We start from the raw sequence: 24,874 nt of genomic DNA, 5'->3' as shown, positions 1-24,874 counted from the left end.
CCGCCCCCTCCGTACGGCCGCATTTGTCAGCGTGAGTGAGCTGCCGGGGAGCCCTTACGGGGTGCGGGCCCTGGCCGCTCGCACCCCCTGCCCCCCCGGTAGTTCTGCCACTGTCTGACTCTTTCCAAATGGGGGTCACTGACTCCATCTAAAAACAAATGCTCTGTAAGGCTACACATTTATAGTTATTACTACTTTTTATTACTCATCTTTATATTAAGACCCTCTCCTAATCATATTCCAATCTCTCATTCAGATCAATGCATGGTTTCTAGAATAATTTGGACCCTAGCAACCAGATTGCTGGACTTCAATCTGGGGAGTTCCTGAATAAAAAGCTAAATATCTCAAAAAACACAAATGAAAATCAATTGCAACTTTTAAATTGGCCTTCATTTCTTTTCTTTTTTATGGCTTTTGAATTATTTGCCTTCTTCTTTTGACACTTTCAGATGGGGTCACTGACGCCATGTAAAAACAATTGTCTCAGAATATCACTCTCTACATCATACTAAACGTTAATTTAAAGGTGAAGTAACACGAAAAAAGTATAGGTTTATATATGGTGGGGATCAAAAACATTTGTTTAATAAATATGCAATTACAGCACAGAGGGAGCAGAGTGGGTACTTACCAGGCCAGAATTGAGGCCACAGAATCTGTTCCCCCTTGTTACAGTGATGATACAGTAATTAACATTATGTATATATTAATACAGGCAGGCAATATTTTCTTTATTCAGAAAAATCAATGACTCAGGGTAATTCACCAGAAAAGTAATGTCAGAAAAATCCAAAATAGTGTATTCTTACTATTAAAAGCAAAGACAGTTCCCTTGGACCGATGTGCACTTGCCAACATTGCCTTGAATTCTGCATGATATTATTCTGTGTGCTTATGGAATGTAATAGTTGCATATGGACTTGCTGTACCTCCCCCCCCCTTTTTTCTTTTCTGTATCCCGCTTTTTTTTTTTTTTTCCTTTGGAAATGTTAATAAAAAGTTACCTATTAAAAAAAAAGCAAAGACAGTTATGGGTGACTGTGTGGAGATACATTATGTAATTTGCCAAAAATGCTTTAGCAGTTACACACAGCACAATGAGGACTATCATTTGTCATTATATCAGTCCTTATCATGCACTGTTCATTATAGTTATAGTGTACTTGGATACATTTCTAAAGAATTCCTTTATTGATTTGTATCTGTGAGTGACAAAACAGCACAAGTGCACATGCCCTAAAAGACATAAAAGCCTAGTGGGTATCAATTTGTTAGGCACACAAATTACATTTTTCTACTGTGATTTGCTCATGAATAAATTTGACTGGCCTATGATTTTTTCTACATAAGCACAATGCTGCCATCTTACCCTGTTTTCCCAGAGATCCCTTGTACTTCAGTCAGGCTCACTAGAGTTGCACATAAGCAGTATACTAGAAGTAAAATTGGAAATGTATAGCAAGAGATGCCACATGCAGCCCCGTAGTCTACAATGAAAACCTCATATGCATAGTGTGACTGTAAGAATGCCCTTTGGCAATGCAATTACAACGTAATTTCAAACATTTTCTTGGAAAAAAGGGTATTTATTAGCAGATTATGAATACATTGTTTGCACCAATAAATTATTTGTTTAATTTTGCATGGTTATTAAATATTTATTTAAAAAGTATTGCAGTCATGTAATTTTCCCCAAATAGTATAATTTTGCTATTAAAAAAAAAAAATTGAGGGAATTTTACATAAACTTGAGCATGTTGTACACAAAAGTAAATTTCAGTAACATATTTTTCGTTCTTTTCCAACCACCAAATTGAAATTGTAGAAGTGATTTAGATGGCAATGAAGCTATATCTTTTTTTATCAAATGATATTTGTTCTCCTTCTATTCTAGAATTTAGATGGGCTATTTAGTTACTGGTGAATGCTTGATGAGAAATCAAGGTTTCTAAAAAAAAAAAGTAAATTTGTAGATGTACTCCCCCCTTCATCTGACCTTCATGCCACATAGTCCTATGGTTTCACACTAACAGCACTGAATACTATACTATTATTTTAATATGTTAATGGAGGAGAAAAAATAATTTTAATGCAATAAAAATAATAAATAAGTAGAGTACAAGTACAATGGTGGGAAAATTTGCAGAAAGCTCAATTTCTGCCTGTGCTTTAGAAAAAACAGCTTTCAGTAAGCCTTAATGTATTGTGAAGCATTTTCTTCAGCTTCTGGAAAAATAAAAGAAGATAAAACCCCGTGCTAACCTGTATGTGTAGTGACAAAAATGAATAAAATCCACTTGTCTCTTTTCAAACAGGGCTGTGCTTTTCTGTCCCACGTGTCCCATTCTAACCTATACGTTCACAAATGGGGCAGCTGCAGGCTCCCCTGTGGAACACCTGTCATAAGCCTGATTGTAAAACCAGTAATATTCCCTGTTTTTAAAGCTACAATGACTCTAAAACAACATGTCAGGTATGTGCAAGGGGTATACAATTGATTGGACCTAAGATGTTAATGCATTAAAGCTTCCATATTACTGGGGGGGGGGGTCCTTCTTCTACACTCTAATATAGTAAAAGCTCCCCCAGCAGGGGCAGTAGTTTGTGCTGCTTTAAAAAGACAAGAGTTTTGTGAGGAACCAGTCCTCACTGGGTTTGAAGTGTCTCAGCCAGGTGCATGTTTTGGGGCTGCATGAGAGGCCAAGCATCTGGCCCTTGGTAGTTCTGAAGAAGGCGATACAGTTGTTTCAGATGAGCAACAATGTTGTCTTTGATGTCAGGGACAGAGATTTGCAAACGGACTAAACATCTCAAGTATCATACGTGCTACAACTGGTATTATCTGTGAAGAAATGTAAAAAAAAAAATATAGAATAAAGTAAGAGTTATTATGTGTGTGTCACTGGGACATGCAGTTGCTTCAGATTTCCCATTTGCCCAGTTTAGCTCAAGAAATAACTAGATAGATGTTTTGTAATTAAAGCAATGCTAAAAGTATGTTCAGCACCAGTCGTATTCATTGAACGTATGTTGAACATCTGTCACTGTTATGCATCTGGGCCCCCAAAAATTCTCCTGTTATAATCTGCTAAAATAGCAAAATTTACAGGAGATTGTATAAGATGCATGGATTCGTAAATTTAAAATACCTAATTAATTGCCCTACCACCATCTTTGCATTCAAAAGGACACATATTTAAGCATCCATTTAGGACTGCTTTCCATAAGTTGCCGTTACATTACCCTGTCTAATAATGTACACGTAGTACATGTACAGTATGAACTTTTGAGTAGCACACCTGAACAATGATGAGCTTTCTTTCTCTGGATTTGTCATCTGGCCACTCCTCTCCGAAGCATAAGTAGATTTCACATGGTGGCTGCTTTGTAGGAGCCCCCTTCTGATGACAAATAAGTTCTACATACAAGAATAAATCAATAAAACAATTCAGTCACAATATCAGTTTTTTATAACAGAATTAGCAGATAAAACATTGTGTGTAAAAAATATATGCCTCTTGACTACATTTTGGTTAGGCTTGGTTGCACATAAGTCCCATGCCAAGGAGGGCTTGAATACTGGGCTTGCTATGCATCTGCTATTCATTTTTCTATTTGTATGGTTCCCATTGAGACTTGAACAAGAAAAATAGAATCAGCACTTTGAAGGGAAGGAATAATTTGGGACAAACACAATTCAGTACTTTTCTTGCACCTAAATTAGCGTTGTTATAAACTAAATGCAAGTGATATTTTGTTGCGGTCATTTGTGATGGGTATATTGGCAAAAGTCAGATAATCAACTGCCACATAGAAAAGTTTTTCCAGAGGGATGAATGCTGTGACTCTGCCTCTCCAGACAGTGTCTGTACCTTATTGGCCTGTGTAAGGGGGGCCTCCAAAAAGCTTGTCTTACAGACAAATTTTCAGCTGAATACTGAAAACCCCTACTGGTGATGGTTGATGCAACCTTCTCCTAAAGGGTCTCCTTAGGACGCCACTGGCCTTGGGCCCAAATGATCAAATTATCCTGATTTGGCCCAGTGTGTTGGTGGCCTAATTGTGACCTCGTCAAATGAGCGGGTCCAGTAGTGTATTGCCTTAGATTAACTCAGTTTGCACCATAAATCCTAAGGTTCAAATACTTTTTCCTTGCACCAAAGGTACAATAAAAATGTATCTCTTTTTATAGAAATAGTGGTGCACTTCTGCATATTACATAAACTTTGACAAAACACAGAGCAGAAGCCACTGTCTTGATATACACCTAAATCAGGCCAGGACTAGCAATCTGTGAGACCTGGCAAATGCCAGAGAGACTGCAGTACTATTTAGTGGGCGGGTGGGGGCTGTTTGGGCCTCTGTCTATAGTACCCACACAAACTCATGACAAAACAGTTTGTACTCAGGAAAATTAAGTATATCTATAAGCACATGGTATCATTCCAGTGCCCCAAATGATAAATTAGCTCAATACTCCATAGAGCAAATAATTCAAGTAATGCCTTTTCCACTAAGTAACAGACTTTTGGTGATCTCCATTAGAAGGGAGATAGATCCGAGTTAATTTACAATTCAGTTTGTAACTAATGATAAAATGAATGGCAGGAAATTTTATAAAAATAGGTAGACTTAAAAGACTGCTGAAGAATGGTATGAAAGCAGAAACGGCTGGACAGTGGGATTGAACCTGTCCCTATAGGAATTGACGAAATAAGACATGGCTATGGCCGTAATAAGTACTTACTTTTAGTAGGAATGCTTAAAAACAAATCAAACTTGGATAGGAGTATAAATGAAACTTAAATTGTTAATAATTTGACCATGTCATCTTTTTCTATCCAGAACAGGCTATGCTAGACTTGCTAAACAAGAAAAAAAAGAATATTTATCACAAACTCTTTCAGGTCTTCACACTTGTATTGAGACAGAATACTTACCACTAAGGAAAGTCTCCAGACAGAAAAGTTTAACTCTCTTCTGCCTTTCAATAAGGTTTGGGGTAGTCGGAGATGGTGAGCAGGGCCCACTCCAGTAGACTTTACACTGGCACAGTCTGATTGCATATATGGCATGCCCACTGACTTCTAATATCAGACCCCTGTCCATGACATCAAGAAGACGACTAGTAAAGAGCTTCTGTTTTTCATTTACAATTTGTTCTGTCCCAGGGAAGCGAACTTGTTCAAGGGTGATGGGTCCAAACAGCTCTTCCTGATTGGGCATTGGTCCCAGGTCGCCATAGAAAAGTCGGCAGCCTTGAGGATTACTGACTGTCATTGTCTGACCCATCTCTTTGCCCCGATAATAGAACTGGATTTCTAAGTCAGTCACTAAGCACAAAAATAAGTTTATACATCAATTAAAAATGGTTTAGCAGATACATGACTATGTGCAGTGTATTTTCTTCTAAGTTTTAAAGGAGGGAGAACTATTCTGCAGCTCAGAGTGTATCTGACAGCTGTAAAGGATACCTGGTTAAGCACAATTTAGACATTTTTGCTATAGACTGTAAGCATATGTAATCTTGTATTAAAAAGCGGGCTTTATCAATTTAATTTCATATAAATGTGTTTTCTACAAGCATTTTCTTGGTATTTTGTGCTGTTAACTTCTGAATTTTAAACAATCTTATGTTCTGATCCTGGCTATATGTTTCTAAATCTTGCAAGTGTATTACACACAAACAAGCAGATCAACAAATGTGAGCACCTTAAAGGCTGTTCACTTTTAAATTAATGTTTAGTATGATGTAGAGAGTGATATTATGAGACAATTTGCAACTGGTTTTATTTTTTTATTATTTGTGGGTATTAAGTTATTTAGCTTTATATTCAGCAGCTCTCCAGTTTGCAGTATCAGCAATCTGATTGCTAGGGTCCAAATGACCCTAGCAACCATGGACTGATTTGAATAAGAGATTGGAATATGAGAAGGAGAGGCCTGAATAGAAAGATGAGTAATACAAAGTAGCAATAGCAAATATATCTGTAGCCTTACAGGGCATTTGTCTTTAGATGGAGTCAGTGACCCCCATTTGAAAGCTGGAGTCAGAAGAAAAAGACAAATAATTTAAAATCTATAAAAACCACCCCTCAAGCGCCCCCCCCCCCCCCGTAACCCACACGGGGTGTAACTTCACAGCAAATACATTTTTCCCAGACCCCATCTACACCATATGCGTACAATGCCCCCATTCTTACACATCATGCAGTGTTCTTCAAGACTACCCTTTGCTTTCCTATCTTTATGCAGTGAATGTACGTATACCTAATATTTTGAGTACAAGCTATTACAACACACAATATTTAACGTAATAATCACTGGGTCTTTAAGTAAACCAGACCTGAAGACATCAGGCATCTATATATGTAGATTAAAACAATGTAGCTATGCTTTAAACATTACATACTTGGTAGGGAACTGATCCACATCTCGGGAGAACTGAAAAAGTCAGCAGGGCCTGATGTTGGGGGCACTTCCATCTCCTGAGGCTCAGTCTTTGGCCATGTTTGCTCAGGGGTGCAGCTGCCTGTACTAGATGATCCCATGGGTGAGTCTGCTGCAAAATATAAAATCATAGTTAAGCCATTAGCTATTTTTCACAGGAAACGTGATTTATTTTAATTAGGCTTAACAAAATGACAGTAAGGCCAGAATCATTCTAAGGCGCAAGGGGAAAGCCACTAGATGATGGAAAACAATTCAATTACTATGAAAATAATATTACGTATAAAGCACTAACATATACTATAGAAAATAACACTGATAAGGATCCTCTTTGTCAGAGTTTACAATAAAGAGAAGAGAGAGGGAGGCTAAATGGTTCCAATTTCTTGGCATGAAAATGCAATGGAAAATATTGTCACAAACATTTTTATACAGGAATCTGACTTTCCAAATCCATCTGGTGATAGAGTTAAGTCAAATATAAAACTAATTTTGGCCATGGCTTATAACTCAGAATTGGTGAACGTTTTAAGCAAAAAGAAAAAGAGAGAGACCAGAAATATACTTTAGAAAGTGGCTGGAGAAACCTTTTCATGGAGCTTCACATTTTGTAAATGGAAAACACTGGGGTGATGCCATTTCTACTTGGAAATACACATTCTGCTTTAGTAAATAAGCCCCAAAAGCTTTCTAAATATCGCTATGCAATACACACTATTTATGGACTGAGTAATTATAGTTACAATTTATATTTAATTCATCTGCATGTATAAGCAGAACATATAACTGTACAGTTATTGCAATCATAATTACTTACCTTAAATATTGTCTTTTCTTCTTCCTGCTGGGGGCTATGCCTTGTTGCATGTTTCCATGGGATCTGGAACCTTTTTGCCTCTCTGTTCAACCAGACGAGACCAGGGTACATTCCACTATCCACCTGGGCCACCAGCCATGGTTTTAGCCGAACGCGTTGCGGTTGCAAAGCCATGACCTACAGCAATGCAAAATGACAAATAAATCTCTCCATTTTTATCCTAAAGGACAAGGAAAGGCAAATTCACTGGTGGGTATTTTTTCCTCGGGCCAATGCCCCTTTTCAGAAATGAATGCACTTGTCGAGGAAAACACTAACAGAGGGTCAATCCACCATTTTACTTCTAGCTCTCTTGCATCCCCTAAAAAGAGCATCATCCTTGGAAAAAATTAACAAAGCACCACACTGCCATTTTACATGTTATCCTTATCAGTAAAATGGCAGAGCATTGCTTTTGTAATTTTTTTTACCGCACATGCAATTTATTCGTTAAAGGATTACGAGCCTGGGAAAAAAGCTTAGCGAAAAATCCAGCTTTCCTTTAAAGAAAACAGATGTACACCAAAGACTTACCATTATATATGTAAAGCAATACTTTTCTAATGTTCATCAGGTGCTACTTTTAGAAATATTAAAAAAATCATTACCATTCATGATTACATTTTTACTTTCTGTTCTGCATGAGGAGGGAAACCTACATTTAACAGGAACAGCCCTGTTTTATAGCCAAGAAAAGCCTATTAATAGGCTTATGCACATTTCTAGTTATCATCTTTGCAAGTTAGCATGCCTGTATTTAGTTCTGTTTTTCAGCTTTGTCATCATGCAGATATTTAGAATTCCTGAACATGGAATGACAGTCATTAATCAGCATAGTAGCCAACTCATCTACATAATATACAGGAGTATGCAGAGACTATTACTGTGCACAATATCTGTTTTATTACGGCTAACCTATCAAACAATATTGAATAAGATCACTGTAGATTAGTTTTTGAATGATTTCCCTTTTCTTTCTAATAATAAAACAGTACTTGATTGGAACTAAGCTGCATAAATCCTGCAGTGTGGTCTGCACCAGCTGGGTTATTTTTTAGGAGCCCTCAGTGGCTTTCATATTTTATGTACATTAATACAGGACTCCATGTTCAAAAGTCTATGTCCACAGGATTCCCATATTAATGGAACCCACGCTCCCTTACCTATCTAGGCCTCCAGATCACCAAGGATACCTCGAACTGGGCAGAACTCAATTTGAAACAAGTGATAGGAAAGATTAAAAGAGACCTACATATGTGGAAGGATAAACCTCTATCATGGTTTGGGAGGATGAACATCGTAAAAATGAATATCATGCCTAGAATCCTATACATTTTCCAAACACTCCTATTACAAATAGGAGAATCACTATTGAACCAACTACAAAATATGATAAAACACTTTATATGGCAGGACAAAAAAGCCAGAATTAGTTACAAAACACTAACTAAATCTAAACGCCAGGGAGGTATAGCACTACCTGATTGCCGGACATATTACTATGCCTCAGTCTTGTTGAAAATAATAGACTGGTCACATTACGCAAACATAAAGCTTAAATAAGCTAAATAGAACAACAATCAGCATATACATATCTCCTACATCTACCCTGGATAGATAATATATACTGTATAGAAGACAAACACTCTGACCATCCACTATTATTACAATATGGGATAAATGTCGCAAATAATATTCACTCTCAACTTACCCGTTGCCCTTAATCCCATTAATAAACAACCCTGCCTTTCCTCCCGGTCTACAACCCATCAACCTACATGACTGGCTAAAAGAAGGGAACCTCCAACTTCTTCACTTCATGGAAAATAAATCACTCATACCTAAAGATAAAATACTAAACTTTAAGCAGATAGATCACCTAAAATTCACAAAAATAGCCCACTATTTTCACAGCCTAGGAGGATCACAAACGTTAGGGCGATACCTTACCAAATTCGAACTGACGTGCACACTACCAGACCCACCAAGACATGTTGATTCCCTTTTATAGAAAATGCTCCAATTACCAACTAACTGGGAGTCAGTACCATTTATCAAGAGGTCGTCTTATGATCTAAATATTCAGTTCAAGGAGATGCAGATTGAACAAATACTCTCTAAAATGCTCAAAAGCTCGAGATGCTGCCGAATACAAGACTTAAACTATAAAATACTCACAAGGTGGTACTATACGCCTTCCAAGTTACAACACATATACAAAACTTCAAATGGCATTTGTTGGCGTTGTAATAGGGAAAAAGGCACCTTATACCAAATTTTCTGGACATGCGACCTCAAACGACCTTTCTGGGAAGAGGTATGCTCACTGTCTAGTGCAATTCTCAGAACCCCCAGCAAGTGCTGTTATTCCACAATCCACAGCCAGTAGCAACGTTCACCTCTAGCCTAGAACCACAATTACTAAATGCGGCAAAACTTTTAATTCCACTTCACTGGAAAACCACCTATACCCCTACCATAAAAGACTGGTTCAATAAAATTACGGAAATTTGCAAATTTGAGGACATGTCATCCTCCAGCCCTGATCAGTTCGTACGTTTTACTGCTATCTGGATTAGATGGTTTTTGTTTAAAGAAACAGATGTATATAAGGAGCGAGTTCGCTGACACCCCGCTGTACCCACCTAATTCCTTTCTATCTTACTCCTCTTCACCCATCCCCACCCCTACTGAGTTCCCCACAGTATTCTAGCCCCTTACGTAGAGGTCTGAAAGAAAACTTAATAGAATTACCTCAACATATGGTTTATTTACAGATGCAGCTATGGTAGCTGACAAACGTTTCAACCCTTTCTGTCCTTGCTTGCAGGCCCGGACTGGCAATCTGTGGGTTCTGGCAAATGCCAGAGGGACTTTGTACTTGGAATGACAGGGCCTATTTTGACTCCCAGTCCAGGCCTGCTTGCTTGTATCTGTATTTATAGGGCATGTTAAAGTTGTTAATGAAACATGTCACAATTTCATGTTATACGGAACTGAAAATGCATCTAAGACTTTGTATTCTTAACAGTTTACAATAAAGCTTTTTTGAAAAAAAAAGTGTATTCATTTGAACTGATTATTATTAATTTTACCCATCTCATTAAGTCTTAATTGTTCTTTGTGTGTAAATTGCTCAGTACATAATCTGACATGTGACTAACCCCATTTTATACTTACAGGGTATCATCTTTCTATGCAGATGATCTACATGTCAAATGATAAAACTGTTGCAACTAATAGCCACTAATGAGATACAAGAGGAGAGACGTGCAAAAGCCTCATGTGTCAGCATCTGTCCCAGGATCCAGCTATGGAGCATTTTTTATCTATTTTAGATTTCCGTGACAAAGTTTTAGGCAGAACTAATGACTGGATTTCCCTGCATCAACAGATCTTATCCAGTAAATCCTATGTAACTGCATATATCTAAACATAATGTAACTGATTTTAAATTACAAACTATAAACTACATGAACAATTTGCTACCCAACATGAAACGTTGTCAGAAGGGGACACTTCATGCCGTGTTTCCTTCCAACAAAAGACAATTGCTTCTAATTCAAAACACTGTCGGAGGCAGACACATCAAACCACCCAAATAGATCGTATTACATTTTTCATTACATTATAAAATTTGTAAAATACGGTGCTGTTTTAGGACAAGATTTTAACAAATCTCTTATCTAATGAGAGATAAAGGAATGACCATTTTATTACAACTTATCTCAAGACTTTCCTTAAAGGGGACTTATTACGAAAATTTAAATTTAATATAAGCTTCACCATACTGAAATAAGAAATTTTCTAAATACCATCAAGTAAATATTCTGCATTGTTTCTGAAATAAACAACTTTATCTTCACTATTCCTCTCTCAGCATCTGTTTCTCTTCATGCAGCAGTTGGGTGTCAGATATTCATGGACAGTCAGATCCAATATATCTTAAAGGGGGGCTTCCTTTCCCAGCAGATGTATTAGAGCTCATTCAAATAACGGATTCTAGTAGGAACAAAATCTAACAAAATAACTGACTTTTGCACAAATTTTGCATGTAGAGAGACATGATGTCTGGTGATTTAATAGAATGAGCTCTAATACATCTTCTAGGCAAAAGGAGCCCCCGTATAAGATATATTGGATCTAACTGTTAATAATTATCTGACACCCAACTCCTGCATACATAAACTTGATTATTTCAGAAGCGGTACAGAATTTTTGATTGATTGTATTTAGAAAGTTTCTTATTTCAGTATGTTGAAGCTTATATTAAATTTAAATTTTTGCAATAGTTCCCCTTTAATTGTATATCGATGATACTTCAACTGTAGTGTAATCTGCAGAGGGATATAACACAATGTAGTACATTCCAGTAGAACAGAATATGTTTCTCAAAATGAACAGAAACTTCACGTAACAGTACAAATTGTTACTAAATATAGAATTACATAACATGCTAATGATGGAAATCCTTTAACATTAAGCTACTAATAGCGTCACACCTATTTAAAGACACCAGCTGCATGAAATTACTGTTGATACACGCAGGGCAATTCCCTGACTCTACACAACCAGTTGTTGGCAACAAACTGTAGGAAAAACTATATTACCTTAGAGAACCTGCAGCTCTACAAAGCTACAAGCAGTTATGTGTTAATTGGTTCAAAGGGAATATGCTATACACATGAAGCCTTTTTTTTTCTTTGAAAGGGGTTGTTCACTTTTAAATTAACATTTAGTAAGATGAAGAGAGTAATATTTTATGACATTTTGCAATTGGTTTTAATTTTTTATTATTTGTGGCTTTTGAGTTATTTAGATTTTTATTCAGCGGCTCTCTAGTTTACAATTGCAACAATCTGATTGCTAACATGCAAATTACCCTAACAACCATGCATTGCTGCAATATGAATAGGGCCTGAATAGAAAGAGGAATAATAAAAAGTAGCAGTAACAATACATTTGTAGCCTTACAACGCATTTATTATTTCGGTGGGTCAGTGACTCCCATTTGAAAGCTAGAAAGAGTGAGAAGAAGAAGGCAAATAATTCAAAATGACAAAAACTATAAAAAAATAAAATAATGAAGACCAATTGAAAAGTTGCTTAGAATTGGCCATTCAATAACATGCTAAAAGTTAACTTACAGGTGACCCACCCCTTTGATGCAAAACGGCAATGATAAAATCAATTATTTTACAAAATGAAATGCTTAAAGCAAATTAGAGTCATAATCATCTATCTTTATTGCATAAACTAACTTTGTGATGGCAGAAATTGTACTACTTACTTAATACACAAGGAAAACAATACTTCAATAAAATAAAGAGTGAGGAATCAGTGTCTTTGTTTTAATTCCTACAGCACCGTTCATTCCAGTGTCCTGATACGAGGGGTGTACAGAAACATTGCATGTCACTCAGCAACACATTTTTTTTTTTTTTTAAATTCGGGTAGTTTATTGAATGTATAAAAATAGCAGTTTACAAAATAGAGTCAAAACAAGGAAGAACAATGTATCACAGGTTACATGTCATAGATAAAAAACATTGCAGAAAATATAACATCACTACTAGGCACAACAGTTCACATCTGTATTATTACATCTGTCACCTTCCCTGAAACCTGACAGATTAAACTGCTAGAAGTTCAGCAACACATATTTAAAGACGTACAGGGAAACCTCAACTTTAGGTTTCCCTGCATTTTACACTGTTTTTGTGGTCCCAACAATAAATAATGCACAATATAATTGCATTTCCATGATTTTAACATTGTTGAAAAAACTTGAGGAGTGGAGGTGCTACTGTAGAACATACTCCTCCTAGCTATTGCAAATTTTGAGCAGTCCCTCAGTAAGCTATAGATGAAGAAAAGGGTTGCTTAAAACAGGAATATATTGCTAAAGCACATTTTGGAAGGTTGTGCCCTATGCCCCATTTTAAAGAATCCTTTATCATGCACTGGTACAGAGACAAGCTACCTTTTAAAGGAGAAACAAACCTTTTATTAAAACAAAAACCCTACCCTACATAGACCCCCCCAGCCTAGCTGTTACCCCAGGCAAATGCCCCTAACTTTTTACTTACCCCCGTGGTGCAGATTCAGGGATCAGATTTCACGACAGCCATCTTCCAGGTCTTCTGGCACTTCTGCAATTTCCGTAAATTTCGGCACTACGCAAGTCTCAGTGTCAGAATACTGAAGACCCGAAAGATGGCTGCCGTAAACTCCAATGCCTGAATCTGCACGAGGGGTAAGTAAAAAGTAAGGGGCATTTGCCCAGGGTAGCAGCTGGGGGGGGGGGGAGGTGGGAGATAATTATTTACTACAAACCAACCACCATGTTTATTTCAGTTAAGTATATTTGGGTTACCCCAGCCAGTGGAGATGGCAGGCCTCTGGAAAAGCCTCCCACTAACATCTAGTGATACAAAACAAGATTTTACAAATGAAAAAAACATAATTATTTATAAACTTTTAGGATACAGCTGTAGTATCACATCAGAAATGTATATTCCATTAGAAATCCAATTCTTTAAAAAGTGGACATGGGCTATAAAAATTTCAGCAAAAAACCTATGAAAATGGATAATAAAAATTAGAGAATAAAACGAAAATGTATCATTTACGAATACCATTTTGAGTTCCTTCACAATCGAATTCTTCAGATATATATATTATAAACCACCTGTGATTTCCAGCTTTTGTTGAGTTATTTGATTGATTTACATGGTATATTTAGATATGGTCTTCTTCCATATATATCTTGCCGACTAACTATATATATATATATATATATATATATATATATATATAAATATATATATATATATATATATATATATATATATATATATATATATATATATATATATATATATAGCAAGAATTAAAACGCGACTCACATTTGCATAGCAATCATTAAACATCTCAATATGAGATATTTATATTATTGAGATGTTTAATGATTGATATGCAAATGTGAGTCGCGTTTTAGTGATTTGTTAACACGTCAGTCTCTATGTGTTCTTTCCCGCCTTGTTTGGGTATTTATGGCATTTTTACAAACAATCAGAGAAAGGCGGAGGAGGAGGCCGAAACGTTAGTGTCGTATGTAACAATAAAACTTTTTTACTTTCTACATAAGACCTGAAAGTGCGGACCGTTCTTGCTGACTACAGGCAAGCTGAAATATATTTTCGAGAGTGCTGGCTATTTTGTGGAATATATATATATATATATATATATATATATATATATATATATATATATATATATATATATATATATATATATATAACCAAAGGAATGGTGCACTCCGTAGACAAAATTAATACCTGGGTGCCAGCATGGAAAATAAGCAGTGAAAAAGGATTGCGGCACTCACAGGGTTTTAGTGAAAAAACAAAAAATGTTTTATTATTAAGCCTCAACGTTTCGATCCCCACAGGGAGACGAAGATCCCTGTGGGGGATCGAAACGTTGAGGCTTAATAATAAAACATTTTTTGTTTTTTCACTAAAACCCTGTGAGTGCCACAATCCTTTTTCACTATATATATATATATATATATATATATATATATATATATATATATATATATATATATATATATATATATATATATATATATATATATATATATATATATATATAACTAATCCAGAAAGCATAAGTGCACACTGGGATTTTAATTAAAAATCAAATATTTATTAAGTTACATTAAAACTGTTCAATGTTTCGGTCCACCTCTAGGACCATTATCAAGACACTGAATGTTTTACAATGTAAACTTTAAGTAGAAAAAAAGAAGAGACACTCACCCAATCACAAACCCCAAATATAATCATATGTTCATAATCATATCCTTCACTGTGAAGGAAGAGACAAAATAATAAATCATTATATAAAGTTAAAAACACATTGCAACTTAAATAGTTAATGGACTTCAGAAACTGATAACATCAGGAAACATTTCTAACAAAGTATCAATTTTAGTTCATATACTAGAACAGCAACAAGAGTAACAATTTTCAGACTCTATGTATGCACAATGGCCAGGGGCGATCCTGGCCCCTCTGCCGCCTGAGGCAGCAGCAGTTGCTGCTGCCCCCCTCCCCCGGAAATTCACTCTTAAAGTACCAGGAGCAGCATTTTTGCTGCCCCTGGTACCTAGTGGGGCGCTGCCGCCTGAGGCGACAGCCTCAACTCGCCTCATTGGTGAAGCACCCCTGACAATGGCAACCTTGTATAGAGGCTTAGCAGTAGGGCTATGTGGGGATCACCTTTGTTTTAAAAAACAGGTTAAGGGACAATTCTCATTAAGGCCAAGTGGGGACAGGGTATTTAATTTTTTAATCCAAAATACCTCCTTTTGTAGTAGAATGTTGGATCAATCACCCCCCCGCCTCAAAGGAGGAATGTGATCAATGCCTATATATTTGAAAGTAGGCAATCTGTGTCCCTGTTCAAGAAAATGTTTAGCTACTGGTTTCATGGTTCTGCCGTCGCGGAAGGCCGTGTTTATCGCGGATCGGTGTGCGTCCATCCTAAGCCTCAATGTCAAATCGGTTTTCCCTACATACGATAGGCCACATGGGCAAGTAATCAGGTAAATCACATGTGTTGTATTACAGGTAATGTGGTGTCTTATAGTAAATCGTTTACCCGTATGTGGATGTAAAAAAGACTGCCCGGGGGACATAAATCTGCAAGAGGTACACCTAGGGCATCTGTAGCATCCAGGCTTGGCGTTAGAGAGCCAGGTGCGCGTAAGATTATGATAGCAATGTACTGGGTCACTTTTAACAAGTAGATCCCTTAAATTAGTACCCCTTTTATAGCAGACTAACGGGGGGTCAGAAAAAATCCTGGCCAAATCAGCGTCAGATTGTATTATATTCCATTGTTTTTTAATAAAGTTGCCCACATTTTTGGTATGTTGATTATATTTAGTACTGAAGACCACCCCGGATTGATTCTCCCTTGTTCTCACAGGTTCAACCTGGCGTTTCCTCGCTATCGCCAGAGCCTCATTTAACACCCTATAGGAATAGCCCCTCTCTTTAAACCTATTCCACATCAGCTAACCGAGATGTGGAACCATACAATTGTCACTGGTGTGACCTTTTTTCTGAGAAAAACATGCACATGGAAATATTTTGACACGTTTTCTTAAATAAGCCATCATAGGCAAGAAAAAGAGTTGCACGCAATTGTCTCCATATTGATGTCTAGGTCATGCTTAAAGTTAATTTAAAAATTTTAACTTTCATAAAAAACACTCAAACACTAAAAAGTAATAATCTCATACCCTTCCAGCTTGATCCAAAGCAAAAACACTTGCAGGCTGGCCACCATCTCTTTAAGATGCTCAGGAGCTGCCTTGTGTTCCAAAAGCCCCCTGAAACAAGAACTTTCTTCAGGTTTAGCTGTCTGCAAGACAAAAAATATAAGACACAGTTTGGGTCATGTAAGAATCTGAACAAACTTTCATGTAGAAAAAATATATACAAAAATAGGCATGTCTTACTTTGATGCAAGCTTTTTGCACTGATACTCGGACAGAAGGTAAATATCTCCCCTTTCACTGACACAAACTGTAGCGCCATCACTTGCTGACACAAGAGTTATGTTTATATCTTTATGATGAAGTGCGGATACTTGGCGAGGACAACTTACAAATTTTTCTCCATTAGGATCTTGCAAGTATCCTACAAAGCAAGAAATTAAAAATCTCAGCATGAGCACCAAAGTTCACTATTTAATCAAATAAATGCATACGGTATGTATGACAGAGATATTAGTTAGTTAGGTTAGGGAAAGAATACTTAATACTTACTTTATACACTTTACATTTACTTTAAATGTCCATTTAAACATGTTATTCATCTTGAATAATTCTGGAAGTTTTGGGGGTTATGTACTAAAATCTGAATATATCTCATAATTTAAATAAAAAAAGCTTGTCCAAACTCCCATCCTCAATTTTGCCTTATTTACGAATAAAATAACTGGAATAAAACAAATCGGTAAAAAATACAATAAAATCGCACAAAACCCTGAATGATATGATTTTTTCTGACTTTTTTCTCAGAATCACTTATTTATCCGTGTTTTTGCCCCAAAACCCTGAATTTATCGGATTACCCAGAGCAAAGCTATCTTCCAATTGGGATATGGACATTTCCCATCGACTTATACAGGAAGTCAACAGGTCTGAGATAGCAGATTTTCAGATTCTGTCTTTTTACAGCATAGGGGTAAAATAAATCTTGAAAAAGTCGCGTTTTTTGCCACGAAAAATGCAAGTTTTTGCCCCAGAAAGCCCGACCAGATAAATTTGAGGTTTAGTAAATAACCCCATTAACGTTATGAGGGTATTTAGGGAGCCAAATCTGTTACACTAGCCTAAACCAGGACTGTTGTCTTGGAGACTAGCACACTCAAGATGACCCTACCAAATGATTTCTATGGCCTCCAGGTTCGAACAAATATGAAAAACAGTTGCATCACTTGGAAATAGCAGGACAGCAGTAGTCTAATAAATGCAAAGACCTTAAGAGCGCAGTCACAAAATGAAGTGTTCTTTTGAAACTTGGGTTGCTTTATAAACAGAACAGTGTTTTATATTTAAACAGTTAATTAAAGCAAAATGTAGCACATATCAAATACCAAATCGATTTTAACATTGTGACATAGTATAAAAACCTGTAAAATAATATATTTACCTAACGGGCCACCATTCAATCCCACTGTATAAACAGCATCTTTAATCCACAGAACTGTGTGAAACCTTCCAGCAGCGACCCCTAACACAGTCTTTCCCTTCATGGTTTTGGCCTGAATCTGCAATTAAATTAATAATACTTTAATAATCACTTGGAAGTAATCCAGACAGCAAGACACCTTAGTAGTCCCAATATTCAAACTGACTCATTCAGTTTAACGTATCACTGTAATGGAATAGTTTCATAATAAATCAATCCTAAAAGTAGCTTAGCAATACATTTAAAATGAAAAGAATTTCCTAAATGTAATCTTTTTTTTCTTTTAAGTTTGTAGCCTGCCACACTCTTCTCTTGTACAAAAAACATAACTGGTCTTAAATGGTAACCTTTATAAAAGTATTGCAGTATTTTAAGTTATAACTGTAACTATAGAGGTCCGTGGCTCTTCATTTATTGTTTCCCTGGTCTCTCTCCCAGGCAGTAATATAGGAAGGGTTAACTATAGCAATGGGGAGCAGTACATATAAAATGAAATATTTGGTCATGATATTCTTATAATTAGCTTTCCTTACCTATAAGTGTCATTGGCATTTTGCTACACTATACACATATAAATAGCATTATGTACTCTTTGTAACACAAATTTCACTGAGTCATGTGACAAGAGATTATTGAGCACTGTTTATAGGCAATGGAATCTGAAGTTAAGGCAATGTGCGCACCATGAGGCATATAAACATCTATGAATAGCTTCCGCTTTCAGTATGTTCTCATTGCATTTATTGCAGTGGTGAGTGACTTCTGTAGACCTTACTCACTGGAAATGAAACCGGGTGGACTTCCATGTAATTGTGTCCGATTTGCATCAAAATTAATTTTAGTTAATTATATGCAGTTGCATCAGGAACAGCAAAATTGCATCAGACTCATGACCCCCTTTGTGAATGCAATGATGCTGAAGTTCCAGGAAAAAAAATATGTGTATTGTGTTCAAAATTGCACTTTGCTCACTGCACTAGTTTATGTAAATGAGCCCTAAAATCTTGCATATGTAATGCAATCTCCATATAGATATATTTTTTTTCGAAATTCTAGACAAATGTAACACTTTCTTGGATTTACTACAGGTATTGGCTCAAAATCTTAGAACGAAGTTTCCACAAAGGATTTTATTTCATTTCTAGGAGGATTTACAGCCAAACATTTTAACAAAATATGCTAAACGAATGCAAAGTTATATATGCTTCATAATTTGGGTTAGGAAGAAAGTTGTAGTAAATATAAGACCATTATAGACGTATTCATTTCACATTACCATGCAGCTTACTCGTCTATTCAATATTCACATACCTGCCTTGGAACATTTGAAATTTGGAGGGGGCGGCTGAATTCCAAGTTGATGAAATGTATTTAGTCCAAATGTGTAAACATATCCATCTTCCGTTAGAACTACTGTGTGATCCTTTGCTCCAGCGACCTGAGTACATGGATGACCACGAAGACCTTCCACCAGCCTAGGAACCTTGAAAATAAACACACATATTGTGGCTAAAAATATTATCATTTCACATTTCAATAATGTCAGAAGCTTTTAATAATGTGTATAAGAAACGGATCTGCACACACGCTGATTAATGCAGTCGGGGAATATCCACTTTTATTCAGCCACCAAACAACATGATGTTTAGTGGCTGAATAAAAGGGGATATTCCCCGACTGCATTAATCAACGTGTGCGGATCCGTTTCTTATATACATTGGTTGCTAAGGGACATGGCCGGGTCAACGGAAGGAACGCACCACCAACTGCAGGATTGGTGAACTACAGGTGTGCGGTAGGAGAATTACATTGTAGAAGCTTTTAATAAGACATGTGGCAGAAAATTAAAGGATATTTTTATAAGACTGAATATGGAACTGTATTGAAAAAAAAGAAAAACATCTCATTGAACCCAAATTACAAGAATACAATACGGTAATTTAATTGTCCAAAACAAAAATCCCCCTTTGAATATTGCAACCCTGTCACATGAGTTTCTTTAAAGGAGCTATGTATTCAACTGCAATTTTAAATGAATAGTGACAATGTTCCACATTTATCAGGAAAGCATCACTATCAATTTAATAAACTATCCAGCTGCCTCCTTGCAGACCTCTTCTCCCCCGGCTTCTTGTTATGGACTGGTGTTAATGTCGGACCCAGCTTCTGTCCACAATATCTAGTACAATACTAAAACAACTGGACTTGCTGAGTAATCATTGAAGACATTTCACTACTCATTCAAGCAGCTTCTTCAGTTCAACTGACTAGTGTGGGAAGTTCTCGGCATATAAACTATTCCACTAATCCAATCGCAATGGCACATTGTAACTCTTTAGAGAGGTGACATCTGAAACTCACAGGGGTGTGATTCTGTGGGGTTACTGTGATAGGTTTACCAAGGTATCCTAGAACAGGTGTTACTTGTGAGAGTTGCATGAATGGATGTGTGAAGTGTTCTGAAACCGCCGGGGTACAGATGTTACAACAGCATTGTATGTAGCAGACAGGTGGTGTCGAAGGCCCCCTCTCTGAAGAGTCACAATGTGCCATCATGATTGGATTAGTGGAAGAGTTTATATGCTGAGGATTTCCAACACCAGTCAGTTGAAGAAGAAGTTGCTCGGATGAGTAGTGAAACGTCTTCAATGATTACTCAGCAAGTCTAGTTGTTTTAGAATTACATATACTAGATATACCATGACCTGGATGAATGAAAATCTTCCGAGTCATTATGTCCACAATGTTTCACTAATGGACAGGAATTCCTTTAAGTGAACTGAAGGAGGTGGTGGCAGCTTTTTCAGCTAGCCCTAATAAGCAGGGCTAAAACAACTTCATGCCATAGCTTGTAAAAAAAAAAGCATCATTCCTGAAATAAAAATAAATCCTTCAAGAGCAATGACACACAAAACTGTTTGTCACTCAGATTTTTTTAACGGCTAAATGCAAGAAAATAACTTGCCATAGGCATTACAGAGAATTGCCTATGTGAAAAATGTATTAGCATGCTTATCTGAGCGATAACACGATTTGAGTGTTTTGGCAGAGTGAATTCCCAGCATTGTCTATGGCAGAATATCTTCTGGTAAGAAATTCCTGTAACAAAATGCTGAGCGACAAATAGCACCATGTGTCATTGCCCTAAATACATTATGTCCAGTTGTGAAATTCTATGTAGACTATACTGTTGATCCAGGTAAAATATATTTAAATATTTTTGTCTTCTGCAGCACTTTCATTCACAGACTGAAAATGTAAGTCATTACTTCTCCTGGGCTGGAATTTCTTAGAGCTGCCTGGCCCAGTTTGACTATGAACATGCTGGTGTGACCAAGATGAAGCAGAGCGAACATAGAAGACTGCTCACCACAGTTTTATGACAAGCCCTTTGACATCAGTCTGTTAGTACCCTATGTTCTGAAGGTTTAGATTTCGTTGTATCAAGATGTACCAGTGAAAAACTAAAATACCAGTATGGGACCTGTTATCCAGAAAGCTCTGGACCTGGAGATTCCATAATTAGGATCTTCGTGCCTTAAATCTACTAGAAAATTATTTAAACATTAAATAAATCCAAAAGGCTTGTTTTGCTTCCAATAAGGATTAATTATATATTAGTTGGGATCAAGTACAAGGTACTGTAATCATTTTTAAAAAATTGGATTATTTCATTATAATGGAGTCTATGGGAGCCGGCCATTTCTTAATTTGGAGCTTACTGGATAACTGGTTTCCTGATAAAGGATCCAATACTGGTACTTGAAGTGAAATTTTCTTTGAAAGTGCTGTTTTTTTTAAAAAAATTGCATGAAAAGACAGAAATTTCCTTTTGTTTATGAATTCTTCATAGTGCAAGGGACTTTATCCTTTCTAATGTACAACAGTCCGATACATACTTGATAAAATACAAATTTAACTCAACTTACAAGCTTGCAACCTTTATTCTGCCCTTGACAGCAAGCACATGTGCAGGACAGCATCTGGCCTGTATGATTGACAGCTATTACACGTTCATAAAGAGCAAAAGATGGAAGTGATGCACTGATGGAGAAAACCCAGGTGATGAAGGCACTGGGAGGGTGCATTAAGAGAAGCACTGGGAGGATACATTTAGAGAAGCCCAATGCACTTATACACTTAAACAAGAGAAAAGTACTCAACTATTTACAGTACATTACTAGAGCAGATGAAGTAGGTAAATATCACAAACATTGTGAAGCATTACCAACAATATACTATAAACGCTTGTAATCTGGTAATAATGATAAAGTCAGCATACCAAGCATGTTAGTTCATCTCCATGACCAAGGCGACCTCCTTGTCCATGTCCGCATGTGTAAACTTGTCCTTTCTGAGACAGGAAGACTGAGTGAAATTTGCAAAGTACCATCTGAAAAGAAGGAATGTCACAAAAATAAACACCAAAAAGATAACAGAAGGCATATTTCTAACTAGGGGTAGCAGTTCAACTGGTTGAAGTGGTTTGTCCAATTTCATTTTCTTCGACAAAAATATATTGTTTTCATATGACATTTTGCCTATTTATAAAAACATTGGGAATTATATTTTAGCAAAATATCACCGATATCACTATGTTGGATCATAATGAAATTCCATAATTTCCTATTAAGAATGATTCATTCTGTGCAAAAGTGGGGCTGAATTAATCTAAACAGTTTAATATAAGGGATGCACCAAATCCACTATTTGGGATTCGGCCGAATCCCCGAATCCTTGGTGAAAGATTCAGCCGAATACCGAATCGAATCCTAATTTGCATATGCAAATTAGGGACAGGAAAGGAAAAAGTGTAAAAAATTCTTCTTTTCTGTTGAAAAATCACGTGATTTCCCTACCCGTCCCTAATTTACATATGCCAATTAGGATTCGGATTGGCCAAGCACAAGGATTCGGTGAATCCTGCTGAAAAAGGCCGAATCCCGAACCGGATCCTGGATTCGGTGCATCCGTATTTAATATGCTTTTGGAATTATCTAAACCTATTTAACATTTTCTCATTTCAGACTTAAATACTGAAATTCAAAGTGCTGTAAGATGTCTGGTGCAGCCCCAATTCTTAAAGTCGTTTTAACATCATTATCAAGTAACAATGGCTTATAAGTAATAAGGGATGCACCGAATCCACTATTTTGTATTCGACCGAGCCCCCTAATCCTTTGCGAAAGATTCGGCCGAATAGCGAACCTAATCATAATTTGCATATGCAAATTAGTGGTGGGAAGGGGAAAACATTTTTTACTTACGATTTCTCTCCCTGCTCCTAATTTGCATATGCAAATTAAAATTTGGTTCGGCCAGGCAGAAAGATTTGCCCAAATCCGAATCCTGCTGAAAAAGGCCGAATCCTGGCTGAAACCGAATCCTGGATTCGGTGCATCCCTATACGTAATACATCAAGCATACTGGTTGTAAGAACTGACATTGAAAGAACACAATTGACTTGTTTATGGGCTACAATTTTGCACCAGGGACAGGACAAAAGGCAAAAAGTGTCCAGCAGTTACTACAACTTTATGGATGTGCAAGGGTTTACAGAATCATTCCCATGAGAAAACTGTACATGTTTCCTTAGCAATCGTTGCTAGGCCCTTTTTTACATCCAGCTACCTACTGAAAGTTTTACGGAGTACATAAATAAGTGAATAATATTGTGTTTTTAAAATTGGAGGTTAGGGCAAGAAAGTAGAGTAATAATATATCGTACCACTAGTTTTGAAAACAATGTGGGGAGGTCTGTCTTTCATTACCAGATCCAATGGAGTATATCATCTTTATCTTGAATGTAAAGGTTACTGCCATGCTATGCGAAGAAAAGCGACACTTAAAACCAAATTTGTTTTTATACAAGAAACTGAGATGTAACATTCTGACATTTATAGATTGATATTTAATCTATGAATGCATGGTTGTTAGGGTAATTGGACCATAGCAACCAGATAGCCAAAATTGCAAACTGGAGAGCAAATTGTCTAAGAACATCACTATCTGCATCATACTAAAAATTAACTCTACGAAGGTAAACAATCCCTTTAAGCAGCAGAAACTCCAGAAGTTTTAAGACCTTGTTTCCTATTACCATTTAGGTGTGGAAATGAATTAGTTTCAGAACATTGTAGGCCTAAACCACTGTCACCCTAATCAAGACTTGGGGTTAATAGAAATCTGTGGGACACATTGTGGCAGTTTACAACACTCAATCATCCACCAGATACCTCAACATTCGGCATTACAAACAACAAGAGAGCATAGGCCTTCGAGATATGGCCAGACAAATATAATTGAACTACAACTCCCATGATTAAGCCTCGAAAGCGAATGCTGGCTGCTGTATGCTGTGCATATAACTCTCTCACAGACAGTTTCCATTAGATAAATGCCCATTTCTCCTGTTCAAGATGGCACAACCCCTTCACAAAGCTGCCACCCAGAATGACAGCTGCTAAGGCTCTGCTTTGTCAGCGCGAGTGAAACCCAGAATGATATAGATGCTCTCACCAGTCGCTAGTTGAAGAGACAAAAGCTTGGTTGGCACGTAAAATCTACAAAGACCACCTCGGCCATTAGGCTACAGTAAGAACATAGTAACACTGCCGGCAGTCGTAGCGTTAGCTCCGAGAGCAACTTGTCCATTGGCAGTAAGCTGCACTGTGATTGGCGGAGAACTGACAACACTACAGTGTCCATTTTAGGACATGTTCCTGCATAACTAATATGCCGCATGCGCTCTCACTCTATCAAACCTACTGCCGGCAAGTGTCCACACTCTGCG

At 36.9% G+C, this 24,874-nt stretch overlaps 1 protein-coding gene and 1 pseudogene across 1 annotated transcript; both read right to left on the bottom strand.

Moving 5' to 3' along the window:
* Positions 1 to 2,058: 2,058 nt before the first annotated feature.
* The window catches only part of LOC121393741, a 57,046-nt pseudogene continuing 34,230 nt past the window's right edge, over positions 2,059 to 24,874 (bottom strand).
* LOC121393745 (inhibitor of Bruton tyrosine kinase-like) lies at positions 16,846 to 24,823 on the bottom strand. The gene is made up of 5 exons (XM_041563097.1): positions 24,601 to 24,823; positions 22,364 to 22,474; positions 19,393 to 19,564; positions 18,043 to 18,160; positions 16,846 to 17,025 (listed from the first exon to the last, which is right to left on the bottom strand). Exons 2-4 carry the CDS (start codon positions 22,472 to 22,474, stop codon positions 18,084 to 18,086), a joined length of 360 nt encoding a protein of 119 aa, XP_041419031.1. The 5' UTR covers positions 24,601 to 24,823; the 3' UTR covers positions 16,846 to 17,025; positions 18,043 to 18,083.

Source organism: Xenopus laevis, chromosome 5L (genome assembly GCF_017654675.1).
Source record: "Xenopus laevis strain J_2021 chromosome 5L, Xenopus_laevis_v10.1, whole genome shotgun sequence".
NCBI lineage: Eukaryota > Metazoa > Chordata > Amphibia > Anura > Pipidae > Xenopus > Xenopus laevis.
The sequence above is the reverse complement of the archived record's forward strand: the minus strand, read 5'-3'. Positions and strand labels throughout refer to the sequence as shown.